The sequence below is a fragment of the Bos grunniens genome, chromosome X (assembly GCF_055505025.1).
Source record: "Bos grunniens cultivar Pamir isolate PY7600 chromosome X, Bosgru_T2T1.0, whole genome shotgun sequence".
NCBI classification, from domain to species: domain Eukaryota; kingdom Metazoa; phylum Chordata; class Mammalia; order Artiodactyla; family Bovidae; genus Bos; species Bos grunniens.
Window position 1 is genome coordinate 72266474 of NC_141194.1, and position 14756 is coordinate 72281229.

At 37.7% G+C, this 14756-nt stretch overlaps 1 protein-coding gene across 9 annotated transcripts in view; it reads left to right on the forward strand.

Annotated features, from left to right (window-relative positions):
• LOC147340705 (sodium/hydrogen exchanger 2-like) overlaps positions 1 to 14756 on the forward strand; it is a 175528-nt gene that overhangs the window by 117173 nt on the left and 43599 nt on the right. For 8 of the 9 annotated variants that reach the window (XM_086389887.1, XM_086389890.1, XM_086389892.1 and 5 more), the window contains exons 7-8: positions 6955 to 7044; positions 12943 to 13013. In XM_086389887.1, the coding sequence (XP_086246013.1) occupies positions 6955 to 7044; positions 12943 to 13013 (161 nt within the window). Of the gene's footprint in view, positions 1 to 6954; positions 7045 to 12942; positions 13031 to 14756 lie in introns of all 9 variants that reach the window. The other variant, XR_015159873.1, reaches the window with a different exon arrangement.

Here is a 14756-nt window from a genome sequence, read left to right on the forward strand (position 1 = left end):
ATTGTCCTGGAGGTCTCTGAGATTGTCCTCATTTCTTTTAATTCGTTTTTCTTTTATCCTCTCTGATTCATTTATTTCTACCATTCTATCTTCTAATTCACTAATCCTATCTTCTGCCTGTGTTATTCTACTATTTGTTGCCTCCAGAGTGTTTTTAATTTCATTTATTGCATTATTCATTTTATATTGACTGTCTTTTATTTCTTCTAGGTCCTTGTTAAACCTTTCTTGCATCTTCTCAATCTTAGTCTCCAAGCTATTTATCTGTGATTCCATTTTGATTTCAAGATTTTGGATCAATTTCACTATCATTATTCGGAATTCTTTATCAGGTAGATTCCCTATCTCTTCCTCTTTTGTTTGGTTTGGTGGGCTTTTATCCTGTTCCTTTATCTGCTGGGTATTCCTCTGTCTCTTCATCTTGTTTAAATTGCTGAGTTTGGGGTGTCCTTTCTATATTCTGGCAGTTTGTGGAGTTCTCTTTATTGTGGCTTTTCCTCGCTGTGTGTGGGTTTGTACAGGTGGCTTGTCAAGGTTTCCTGGTTAGGGAAGCTTGTGTCGGTGTTCTGGTGGGTGTCCAGTAATGAGTTATGAGATGTCTATAGTTTTGGGGTGACTTTGGGCAGCCTGAATCTTTAAGCTCAGGGCTGTGCTCCTTTGTTGCTGGAGAATTTGCTTGGTATGTCTTGCCCTGGAACTTGTTAGCCCTTGTGTGGTGCTTGGTTTCAGTGTCGGTTTGGAGGCGTTTGATGAGCTCCTGTCAATTAATGTTCCTTGGAGTCAGGAGTTCCCTGGAGTCAGGGTTTGGACTTAAGCCTCCTGCTTCCAGTTATCGGTCTTATTTTTACAGTAGTTTCAAAACTTCTCCTTCTATACAGCACCGTTGATAAAACTTCTACGTTAAAGATGAAAAGTTTCTCTACTGTGAGGGTCACTCAGAGAGGTTCACAGCGTTACATGGAGAAGAGAAGAGGGAGGAGGGAGTTAGAGGTGACCCAAATGAGATGAGGTGGAATCAATAGTGGAGAGAGTGGGGTAGCCAGTAGTTACTTCCTTATATGCACTCCACAACTGGACCACTCAGAGATGTTCACGGAGTTATACAGAGAAGAGAAGAAGGAGGAAGGAGACAGAGGTGGCCAGAGGGATAAAAGGGGGGAATGAAAAGGAGGGAGACAGATCCAGCCACTAATCAGTTCCCTAGGTGTTCTCCACCATCTGGAACACACATAAACTCACAGAGTTGGGTAGAGTAGAGAGGGGTTAGGGAGGAGACACAGGCGACCTGGTGGAGAAAAAGGAGAGTCCAAAGGGAGAGAGAGCAGTCAAGCCAGTAATCTCACTCCGTAGTGAAAAATGGGTCCTGAACATTGGGTTCTTAAAGGTACAAAATTGGTAACAAATACATAAAAGCAAAAATTAAAAATCTAGAGTAGAGTTTGGAATTTCAAAAATACGATGTTAAAGAAAAGAAGAAGGAAAAGAAAGAGAAAAAATGAACAAAGAAAAACAAACAATGTCACAAAAATTATAAAGAAAATACAGGTACAAAATTGATAACTAATACCAAAAAGCAAAAATTAAAATCCAGAGTAGAGTTTGTAATTTCAAAAATACAATGTTAAAAAAAAGGAAGAAAAAACATAAAGAGAGAAGACAAACAAACAAAGACAATGTCGCAAAAATTATAAAGAAAATACAGGTACAAATTTGATATCAAATGCCAAAAAGCATAAATTAAAAATCTAGAGTAGAGTTTGTAATTTCAGATATACAATGTTATATAAAAGAAGAAGAGAATGAAACAGAAAAAAAAAAAAGTCACAGAAATTATAAAAAAAAAACTGTAGGTACAAAATTGCTAACATATACCAAAAAGCTAAAATTAAAAAACTAGAGTAGAGTTTGGAATTTCAAAAATACAATGTTAAAGAAAAGAAGAAGAAGAAAAAAAAAAAAACAAACAAGGTCAAAAATTTATAAAATATATATATATGAAATTTGCTGAAGAAGAAAAAAATAGGGTCTTTTTTTTTTTTTTTTGCAAAGTAATAGGTTATAAAAGTGAAAATTAAAGGAACAAGAGAGGACTTAAAAATTTTTTTTTAATTAAAAAAAAAAGAAAGAATGAATGATCGTAAAAATAGTAAAAATATATCTAGGACTTTCTCTGGTTTTGTTATATGGTGGGTTCAGTTCATTTTTGGTTAGTTCCTTGGTCCGACTTATATTTCTCAAGATCTATAGGCCCCTTCCTATGTAGTCCGTAGTAACCACGGGGTTTTAATCTATTGCCCGTAGCTTCCAAGGTGTTTCCCTCTGTTATAACTTCTTCTGTTTGCTGGTCTCTTCAGTGTCTGGCTTCCGCCCTGACACAAAGTGGATGGTGGGGGAAACTTTTTTTTTTTTTTTTTAGGCTCACTTGTTCAGTCGCACTGTGGGGAGGGAGGGAGGGATGCTGCAAACAAATAACACTGGCGTGCGCTCGCAGTGCCTCAGCCACACTGGGTCTGCCCCCACTCACGGCGCGTGTAGCCTCCCTGCCCACACTGCTCGGGCTCTAGGTTGTTCCACCGAGAACAATCCGAGGCCGGCCCTGGGCTGCATGTACCTCCCAGGTCCAAGCCGCTCAGGTTCAGGCACTCGGGTAGTCCTCAGAGGCGCAGACTCAGTTGGGCTTGCATTTTGTGCTCTTCCCAGGTCTGCGCAGCTCAGGTGATGAGGTGTTTGGCAAATGCCAATGCTGCGACTTATCGCCTCCCCGCCACTCAGTTATCTGGGTGTAAAACCGGCGCACCTTCTCAGGCAGATGTTGACTGTCCAGACCCCCAAGAAGTTTTAGTTAGCAAAGAGGCCTGCTTACAGTTTTATAGATAATGTCTCTCTGGGGCTGCGATTGCCCCCTTCCGGCTCTGGCTGCCTGTTACCGGAGGGGGAAGATCTGCAGCCGGCTATCTCTGTTCAGTCCTTTGTTCTGTGTGCGGGCCTGGCGGTGTCTTAGGTTGGGGCTGGCTTTTCGCGTGGTAGATATCCCACAGTCTGGCTTGCTAGCCCAAATTATTTCGCTCAGATAGTGCTCAGGGTATTCAGGCCAGATTCTTACTCTAAGCGATGCAGCCCGCGCCGCGCCTCCCTGCCCAGCCCCCGCTTGCTAATGGCGTGTGCAGGCGTCTGCGCTGCTTCTCCACTAGGGGAGTTACCGTAGGGCTCGCAATCTGTGAGTTTTAATTATTTATTTATTTTTTCTCCCTGTTATGTTGCTCTCTGTGCTTCCAAAGCTCGGCACAGATTCAGCAGTGAGAAGGTTTCCTGGTGTTTGGAAACTTCTCTGTTTTTAAGACTCCCTTCCCGGGACGGAACTCCGTCCCTCCCTCTTTTGTCTCTTTTTTTTTTGTCTTTTATATTTTTTCCTACCTCCTTTCGAAGAGTTGGGTTGCTTTTCTAGGTGCCTGATGTCCTCTGCCGGCATTCAGAAGTTGTTTTGTGGAATTTACTCGACGTTTAAATGCTCTTTTGATGAATTTGTGGGGGAGAAAGCGTTCTCCCCGTCCTACTCCTCCGCCATCTTGGCTCCTCCCCTCTTATGTCTACCTTTGAAACCCCATGTTTTGTGGCCATTCTCCATCTTGTTCACTGTGATTTAAGCCTCTTGAACTGCATCAACCTTGACAAACTTTTTTTTCTTCCAACATGTCATTCACTCTCCCCAAAACACTATCTCCTAAGTTCCTTGCATGTCCATCTTCCTTTTATCCTTTAATCCTCAGCTATGTAGAGCCTCCTCACAGAAGAATTCCCAGACCACTCTATGCAAGTATGTTTGTTTTTACTTCTGGGAGAGCAGACACTGTAATTAAATTAAGCCTTGGTTTGATGGTGTGGGGCTTATTATAAACATCTCCATTCTGGGCTTATTGTTTTGAACACTTTCATAGAATGTATCACTATATATATCATCTACCTGTTGTTTTTCTTTTTTCTTTTTTTTTTTTTTTGGGAGGGGGGCTTGCTAATTTGTGTCCAACTCTTTTGCCACTCCATGGACTGTAGCTTGTCAGGCTCCTCTGTCCATGGGATTTCCCAGGCAAGAATACTGTAGTGGGTTGCCATTTCCTTCTCCAAGAGGCTCAGTGGTAAAGAATCCATCTGCCAATGAAGGGGATGTGAGTTTGATTCCTGGGTTGGGAAGATCCTCTGGGGATCTTTAGTCATTCTTTTCTCCACTTGGGTGATGTCTGTCTCCTTGCTAAACTGAATTCCATGAATGCAGGAAATAAATATAAATTATTCACCACTATATACTCAGTCTATTAGTGTGGCTCCAATGAAATGTGCAATAAATTTCTGAAGCAAGGAAATAAATGAATAAATAGTAAATAAAAGTTAATTTGGAGTATGAATATAAATTATGAACATTTGTAGTAGAGGTTTGAAATCAAGACTATTTTTTTAAACCATGATTTTTATTGATTTACTCAAGCTTCACTTAACCATATATATGATTTACTACAGAGATTCAAACATAAAGAATAAAATTTTGTCTCTCAACTATTCTACATCTTTAAAAGGCCAAAGAATAATAGTACAAAATATATAGAATGGGTTATAAGAGATGCCACTGAGTCAGGTTGGTTTGACACCTTTATTTTAAAGCATTAATTTTGATCTATCCATGGTAGACTGAATAGAATGAATTAAGTTAAATGAAGATGGAGAGTCATGTAAAAGGGTTTAAAAATGCAAACATGGAGTCAGCCTTTCAAAGACAGGTCATTAGACAGATCTGCTCATGGTGGAAAGTTTTTGCCTGTGATAAACTCTGTTAAAGGATGCAGTTATATCCCATGAAAGCATTGTATGGTGATGTTTTAAATGTCAGAATGAATTTAGTGGAATCGCATAACTGAAACATCACATAAAAAGCAGGAATCATGTACAATTATTTATGAAAACCTTGTGAATAAGATGATCACCTGACTTTGGCCAATTCACATGCATTTACAAAAAATTGCATAGCTCCAAATTGGAAAGGAAGCTTTTGGGATGGCATGCTTATTTGGTGTGTTAAAGCAATCAGGCCCACAGTAAGGCATTTTTGTCATTCAGAAGTGCTGAAGAGTTGATGAAGAACTAGGACACCCTTGAGATTCTTTTAAGTTTCAACCTTAACATTAATGAAAATTATTACCTGCTTCTTTCCACATTTTGAAATAAGGTAAAAATAGAACCCTCATGGGAATGCTTTTACAAAATATTTTGAAAGTGACTAAGTAGTGTGGAAGTTCATTTGAAAGCAGGAGATTTTGTTGTTTATTTGCAGCCAGGTTTTTCTATATTCCACTTCATATTTCTTACTTTAGTTCATAACTCTTTCTTAAAGTCCTTGTTTCCAAATGTAGATGCCAGGGCAAATCTCATCTTCTTCTCTTACTTTACATTCAACCATACTTTGGTTTAAAAAGACAAAACAAAACTAAAGAAAGAGAACTCTGCAAAGAGCAACTTGGCTTACAGTAGTCATCCACAGAAGAGCCTTTAACTTCCCAACATAACTGTATCTGTTCCTAACCTCTTCTTTCTTTTTCTTATAACAGAACTGGGGGTCTCCTATCTCAAGCTCTCCTTTGTAATCTATTCCTTTTTTGTCTTGTGTTTTCAATCATTTATGTTCTCTCATGTATATTTACACTCTTCTCAGCTAGATTCTTCCCATCAACTTTAAACAGGCTCAAGCAACTCCTACTTAAAACACACTACAACTACACTAAAGTAATGTTCTCTCTTGACCACATAAAACTTTGTTGCTCCCATCTCTTTTATTAAGGTTACTAATGGCCATTTGCCATTCTCATTTCACTTGAGCTTTCCCAGGGATTCCACAAGTCAAACTCCCACGTTCTTGAAATATTCTTTTTGTATTTTGTGACAACTGACTTTCTGATTTTCCTCTTACTTCTCTGGTTTCTCTTTCTCTGTCTCTTTTATAAGCTTATTATCATTGTGTGTTTATTCACTCAGTTATGTCCAACTCTTTGTGACTCCATGGACTGTAGCCCACTGGGCTCCTCTGTCCATGGAGATTCCCCAGGCAAGAATACTGGAGTGGGTTGCCATTCTTTTATCCAGGGATGATGAATAACAAAGACAAAATTATACACCAGAGGTAATTGAAATGAAAATCTCTTGCAGCATTTTGGCTCTGTGATTTAAGCACTTTCTGATTTTGAAATACAGTGGTAGATTTTTTTCAGGTTTTTTTTTTTTTTTTTTTTTTAATGACCCACATTTTTGTCAACAATATATGTCATGATTGATCCTTATAAAGGAAAATCACAGCACTTCCCTCTCATGTTAGACCAATGATAGTTCTGAATTTTAAGAAAATGTTCTAAATTTTTATCGTGGCCAGATTAAGACACCTGTGCATATGCACCCATACATAGACACACACAAAGACACACCAGGGAAATATTCAAGCACTAATTTCATTTTTTTTTTAATTTAAATTTATTTATTTTAACTGGAGGCTAATTACTTTACAATATTGTATTGGTTCTGCCATACATCAACATGAATCTGCCACGGGTGTACACATGTTCCCCATCCTGAACCCCCCTCCCACCTCCCTCCCCGTATCATCCCTCCAGGTCATCCCAGTGCACCAGCCCCAAGGATCCTATATCAAACCTGGGCTGGCGATTCGTTACTTATATGATACTATACATGTTTCCTTGCCATTCTCCCAAATCATCCCACCCTCTCCCTCTCCCACAGAGTCCAAAAGACTGTTCTATACATCTGTGTTTCTTTTGCTGTCTCACATACAGGGTTATTGTTACCATCTTTCTAAATTCTATATATATGCATTAGTATACTGTATTGGTGTTTTTCTTTCTGGCTTCAAGCACTAATTTCATATGAAAGAAATTCAGCTCTTTGTTTTTCATTTTGTAGGGAATGACTATTCGTCCTCTTGTTGACTTATTAGATGTAACGAAAAGAGGAGAGACCTCTCCAACTGTGAGTGAACAAATTCTCATTCGGGTAAGATGTCTATATATCATGTATATCATCTTGTTGACTGGAACTAACCCTTGTATATCAGGTCTTTACATGATAGATCTTTCTATACTTGAATTTCTCTAATAAAAGGAGATGTGATTTTCTGAATAGGTATTTGTTATATTGGGCTTCCTAGGTGGCTCAGTGGGTAAAGAATCTGCCTGCAATGCAGGAGATGCAGAAGATGTGTGTTCAGCCCCTGGGTTCGGAAATTCCCCTGGAGGAGGGCATGACAACCCACTCAAGTATTCTTGCCTGGAGAATTCTATGGACTGAGAAGCTTGGTGGGCTGCAGTTCATAGGGTTACAAGGAGTCGGACACGACTGAAGTGACTGAGCACACGTGCATGCACTCATTTGTTATATTGTAACAATCTGCAATTTGAAAATCAATCAATCAGTTCTTTTGGTAAGTGATAAGAACAATGAAGGTCTAAATGTTAGCATTTGCTCTTGAGAGAGTAACAGGTAGGAAAGCTATAGATCCCCAAGTAGCAGGAGGAAATAAACTGCAAGTGAAAGTGAAAGTCACTCAGTCATGTCCAACTCTTTGTGACCCCATAGACTATACAGTTTATGGAATTCTCCAGGCCAGAATACTGGAGTAGTTAGCCTATTCCCTTCTTTAGGAGATCTTCCCAACCCAGATATCAAACCAAAGTCTCCCGCATTGCAGGGAGCCACCAGCTGAGCCACCAAAGAAGCCCAGTGGCAGACATTTCTTCCTTCTCTACACAAAATTAAAAGAGGCTTCTTTTAATTCTGTGTTGAAGACACCTGATTCTGCCTTTAGCAATAACCAATGTATTTTTCTTATGGAAATGCTTTTCTTATGCTATGTTAATGAAACTGCATTTGCTTTGGAATCTGCCTTTCTTCAAAATGGTTCTGCCTAAGACCTTTTCTTTTCTGAAACCTTAGGATGATAATGACTCAAAAAACCAGTATTCATGTCAATTGTTTTATGGTCAGGGGATGACATAGTACCTCCTATCTCAAAAATGCATATTGTGGGGGAGGGGCCTGGTGAAACTCCCTCAGCCTTGAGGCGTCTCTGCTATCTGATTAATAGCTTTCTATGACCTAAATCAAATCCCTTATGATTATACAGTGGAATTGAGAAATAGATTTAAGGGACTAGATCTGATAGAGTGCCTATAAACTATGGACAGAGGTTCATGACATTGTACAGGAGACAGGGATCAAGAACATCCCCATGGAAAAGAAATGCAAAAAAAGCAAAATGGCTGTCTGGGGAGGCCTTACAAATAGCTGTGAAAGAAGAGAAGCTAAAAGCAAAGGAGAAAAGGAAAGATATAAGCAACTGAATGCAGAGTTCCAAAGAATAGCAAGGAGAGATAAGAAAGCCTTCCTCAGCGATTAATGCAAATAGAGGAAAACAACAGAACAGGAAAGACTAGAGATCTCTTCAAGAAAATTAGAGATACCAAGGGAACATTTCATGCAAAGATAGGATCGATAAAGGACAGAAATGCTATGTACCTAACATAAGGAGAAGATATTAAGAAGAGGTGGCAAGAATACACAGAAGTACTGTACAAAAAAGATCGTCATGACTCAGATAATCATGATGGTGTGATCACTCATACTCACCTAGAGCCACACATCGTGGAAGGTGAAGTCAGGTGGGCCTTAGAAAGCATCACTATGAACAAAGCCAGTGGAAGTGATGGAATTCCAGTTGAGGTATTTCAAATCCTGAAAGATGATGCTGTGAAAGTGCTGCACTCAATATGCCAGCAAATTTGGAAAACTCAGTTGTGGCCACAGGACTGGAAAAGGTCAGTTTTCATTCCAATCTCAAAGAAAGGCAATGCCAAATAATGCTCAAACTACCACACAATTGCACTCATCTCACACACTAGTAAAGTAATGCTCAAAATTCTCCAAGCCAGACTTCAGCAATATGTGAACCCTGAACTTCCAGATGTTCAAGCTGGTTTTAGAAAAAGCAGAGGAACCAGAGATCAAATTGCCAACATCTTCTGGATCATGGAAAAAGCAAGAGAGTTCCAGAAAAACATCTATTTCTGCTTTATTGACTATGCCAAAGCCTTTGACTGTGTGGATCACAATAAACTGTGGAAAATTCTGAAAGAGATGGGAATACCAGACCACCTGACCTGCCTCTTGAGAAACCTGTATGCAGGTCAGGAAGAAACAGTTAGAACTGGACATGGAACAACAGACTGTCAAGGCTGTATATTGTCACCCTGCTTATTTAACTTATATGCAGAGTACATCATGAGAAACGCTGGGCTGGAAGAAGCACAAGCTGGAATCGAGATTGCTGGGAGAAATCTCAATAACCTCAGATATGCAAATGACACCACCCTTATGGCAGAAAGTGAAGAGGAACTAAAAAGCCTCTTGATGAAAGTGAAAGAGGAGCGTGAAAAAGTTGGCTTAAAGCTCAACATTCAGAAAACAAAGATCATGGCATCTGGTCTCATCACTTCATGGAAAATAGATGGGGAAACAGTGGAAACAGTGTCTGACCTTATTTTTTTGGGCTCCAAAATCACTGCAGATGGTGACTGCAGCCATGAAATTAAAAGACGTTTACTCCTTTGAAGAAAATTTATGACCAACCTAAATAGCATATTCAAAACCGAGACATTACTTTACCAACAAAGGTCCATCTAGTCAAGGCCATGGTTTTTCCAGTAGTTATGTATGGATGTGAGAGCTGTACTGTGAAGAAAGTTGAGCACCGAAGAATTGATGCTTTTGAACTGTGGTGTTGGAGAAGTCTCTTGAGAGTCCCTTGGACTGCAAGGAGATCCAACCAGCCCATTCTAAAGGTATCAGTCCTGGGTGTTCTTTGGAAGGACTTATGCTGAAGCTGAAACTCCAATACTTTGGCCACCTCATGCAAAGAGTTGACTCACTGGAAAAGACTCTGATGCTGGGAGGGATTGGGGGCAGGAGGAGAAGGGGACGACAGAGGAAGAGATGGCTGGATGGCATCATCGACTCGATGGATATGAGTTTCAGTGAACTCTGGGGGTTGGTGATGGACAGGGAGGCCTGGCATGCTGAATTCATGGGGTCCAAAAGAGTTGGACATGACTGAGAAACTGAACTGTTCTGTTCCTTTCTGGTCTCTATGTCAGAAGCTTTCCCCATCTCGGTTATGCTTTAATAAAACTTTGCTGCACAAATGGCTCCAAGTACTCAAGCCTCATCTGACCCCTGATAGAAATCCTCTCCTCTGGAGGTCACGAAACCTGATGTAACACAAAGATTGCTGCAGCAACCTTTCACTCTGTTACTGTCCAGCTTCCCACATTATCTTAGCAAAGTATTTTAACATTTTGTACACTTGGTTTCCTAATCAGTAAATTTGAATGGCTGTTTACATGATCTGTGAATGCCTATCCAGGTTGAATAACCTATGAATTATGAATATTTTTTTACTGTAAATTATAATTTTAAGTGTTTTGAGTTTGTTTGACATATTAATTCTTAATATTAGACTAAATTATCCAGGAGCTGAGTTGATTTTTTGTTTGATATTATAAAGCAATTGTTTACAAACTGACCTGTGTAATCCTTATGTAGTTGGGAAATTTTTCTTGGGGTATTTTGGCCTTTGGTGGAGTTTTTTATATACCACCAAAGATTGAGAAAGTTAAAAATTTCCATATTCAGATTGAAAAATATACTCTTTGACATACAGTTTCAAAATTACCCAGAATTTAGACATAAATGCTTAATTTCTACATTAGAAGTAAGGAGACGATCAGAGAAATTTAAAGATGTGAACTCTATCACTTGGTTTTGTCTTCTTATAGAAATAGAATTTGGTTTTTTTGCTTATCTTTGGTGGGATTTTATAGAATGTAGCAATAGGAATATTGAAATATAGAGAATGTTAAGAATGCTATCAAAATATTCTTATTTTTATTAATATGGAAAAATTTTGGGAACTTTAGTCAAAGGGAAGGGCTAGTTTGTCTACCTTACCTTTAACTTCAGTATGGCACAGACTGTAATTTTCTGGGATACATTTTCTGCACATATAATAACTTTGTATATGTAAAATACTTGTTTTATCAATAATTATGTGCCTAAGAGGACTTCCCAGTGGCCCTAGTTGTAAATAAACCACCTGCCAATGCAGGAGTCAAAAGAGACATAGATTCAATCCCTGGGGTGGGAAGATCCTCTGAAGAAGGGAATGACAGGCCACTACAGTATTCTTGGCTGGAGATTCCAATTGACAGAGGAGCCTGATGAACTATGGTCCATAGTGTTGCAAAGAGTTGGACACGACTGAAGCGACTTAGCATGCATGCATGTGCCTAAGAAAGTGTACCGATAGGCATGAATAGCTCAACTGATTGCATTCTTCTTTCAAATTTTAATAGGTAATTGCCCAAGTTGTAAAATAAGCATTTGTTGATAATTTTATTATAATCGAAAGACGTTTTAGGTTTTTTTAGGGAAAATCATATTTTTCCTGTGTTATTCTTACCATATGGATGAGTTTTAATGACTGTGTAATATATGTTATATTGATAAAACATAATATAGCCAATTTATAGGACCAAGTCAAATTTTATTTCCTTTTTCAACTTTTTATTTTAAAGATGTCAAGTGTACAGATTTCAAACACTGTTCAATGAATATGTATTTACCCTTTACCTTGACTCTCTGTTGCATTTGCCACATTTGTTTTACCACTCTCTATTTATATTGGTACCTATTATTACTGTCATTTGCTGAATGATTTGAAATTAGGTTGCAGAAGTCCTGATTATTCACTTCTAAATGTTTTAGCATGTATTAACATTTTTAAATAAAAGGACATTCTAGTACAAAATCACAACTGTTTATCAAATTCAGAAAGTTTAGCAATAGCATTACCTAATTTAATTCCATATTCACAATTTTTCCAAATGTCCCAATATTTTATAGTATTTTTCTCCTCATCTAGGATCACGCATTGCATTTAGTTGTCATATCCTTTCAGTTACCTTTAATCTAACACTGTTTTTCAACTTTTTGTTACTTTTCATGACACTGGCATTTTTGAAAAGTTCATGAAGATATTTTGTATCAATAGAATATCACTCAAGTTGGGTTTATTATTTCTTCATAAATATATTCAGTTTATTTTTTGTGAAGTTATGTCAAACTAAACTTTTAATCTTAGCACTTAAAGTCCTTTGTTAACTGCTTTCTTTCCCCACCCTTGATCTACATCTATCCAACCTTCTTTTTTCATAAATCTCTTATAAAGTTCCTTATTTTCTCCCATATATGTTACTCATGATATTCCCATTACAAAGAATGATTTACTTTTTCCATATGTAACCCCATTTCTTCTAGGGCAAGCTCACACTGCGCATTTTCATATAAGTCTTCTCTAAATTCATCTTTTTCTATTTCTTTCCTAAATATTCCTTTTCTTGCTGCATTTATACATATACACATACCAAGTTTAAACTGAATTATCATGCATGTGCTTTTATCTTTCCTCTCCAGTTTTGTTCTATATCCTTCAGAAGCAAGAAATATGCCTTTTACATCTTTTATTTCTTTCACTTTACTAGACCTAGACTTTGGTAATTTAATGAATTTATCATATAATACTGATTAATATGTGCATTTTCAATTTTAAATGGAATGTCTCTAATGCTTATGCTAGAATTATTGCAAGCATTCTTATTTATAAATATAGATGCTCCTTTTTATGCTTACCCTGAAAAGAGTTTAGGATTAAAAAATCAAGCAACTCGGATGAAATCAACAATTTTGAAGATGGTGTTGAGAGATCTTTTTATTTAGCATTAACTAACCAAGTTCCTCATGTATACTATATATTTAGACATATATTTTGTTTTATTTCAGTTCTTTGATCATTTGCTGGCTGGCGTAGAAGATATATCAGGACACTGGGGACAATATTACTGGAAAGACAAGTGAGGATTTGCCAAAAGTATGCTTGTATACATGCAAAGAAAAATGCAAATGAACCTGTATATCTTTCTGTATGTTTCTGTTGGGAATAGTTGAGATTTACTCATTCACATGTTTAAAAAATGATGACAGCTAAAGAAACAAAGATCTTTCTTTTTCTTATCATGAAGGATATGACCAACCCTAAGTTCAGACCCTAAAACTAAATAGTGTGCCATAAAATTCTTAGACCTTCCTGGGGTGGGGGGGTATTATACACAGTTCCAGAGAAAGTGATTTTACATCAAATCATGTTACTATCCTAAATAAAGTCTCTAATATCTTGTCACTTGAAACTTATCCAATTTTTTTACCTCAGTTTACAATTATAACTACTGTTAGCTTCCTTCCACATCTCATTCTATTCTCTCTGCCATATATCATACTGTAGTCATGTCTTTACTAACACAGTAAGTTCAGTATATTGTTACCTTAAAGCCTTTGTGTAATGTTCCTGTTGCCTGAAATTCTCTTCTACTTGATCTTTGCATGCCTAGTAACTTCCTGTCATTTAAGCCTTGGCTAAAATTTCATTTCCTCAAAGAGTTATTCCCTTAATATTCATTCTCTATTATATCATAATTATCTGATATTTTAATGTTTTTTCCTTTATTAAATGATATTTTATTTTAATCTTAAAAATATAATTCATATAAAATATATCATTCTTATATGTTTCTCTCAAACTAAAATATAAGTGGCAACAGGACAGAGACCTTGTTTGCATTGTTAAGTTCTGTAACTGCAGCACTTAAAAAAGTTCCTTCTACATAATAGGTGTGCATGTGTGCATGTTAAGTCGCTTCAGTCCTGTCCAACTCTTTGCTACCCTATGGACTGTAGCCCGCCAGGCTCCTCTGTCCATGGGATTCTTCAGGAAAGAATACTGGAGTGGGCTGCTGTGCCCTCCGCCAGGGTATCTTCCTGACCCATGGGGTCAAACCCATATCTCTTATGTTTCCTGCATTGGCAGGAAGGTTCTTTACTTCTAGTGCCACCTGGGAAACACTACATAATAGGTACCAGATAAATATTTTAAAATAAAGAAGTGAATGACTGAGTGAATTATAAAAGGGATACTTTTAATGCTGATATTAAATCTAGTCTGAGATTTTAAATCCAAATGTTTAAACTATTCTAAATTAAGACCTATTCGTAATACCCTGGTAGCAACACATATTAAAATTTGCTGATTCAGCTTAGATTCCTTGCAGGAGCTGTGTTAAAAAACGAAATACAGTTTTAGCAGCCAACACTTGACACAAGCAGTAGGGTCAATACTTTGTCGATATCCTTTTATGCCACATTACAGGAGAGATGGTTTCTATAGTGAAGTTAAGATCAGAGAACCAAGAGAAATTTTGCTAGTGTTCATCCTCAAAGAAAGTCATTTTAAACTGATAAGGAAATATTAATTTACCCTTCTTATAAATGCAACGGATCTAACAAAAATCATTTTTTCCATGTTTGATTTGGATGAATGTTTTTGATCATAGAGAAAGGATGTAAACCATGATAAACCATGACTGGGACTTGTTTGTGTGTGTTAGTCCCTCAGTCATGTCTGTCTCCTTGCGACCCCATGGACTGTAGCCCACCAGGCTCCTCTGTCCATGGGAATTCTCCAGGCAAGAATACTGAAGTGGATTGCTGTTCCCTTTTCCAGGGGATCTTCCTGACCCAGGGATCAAATCTGGATCTCCCGC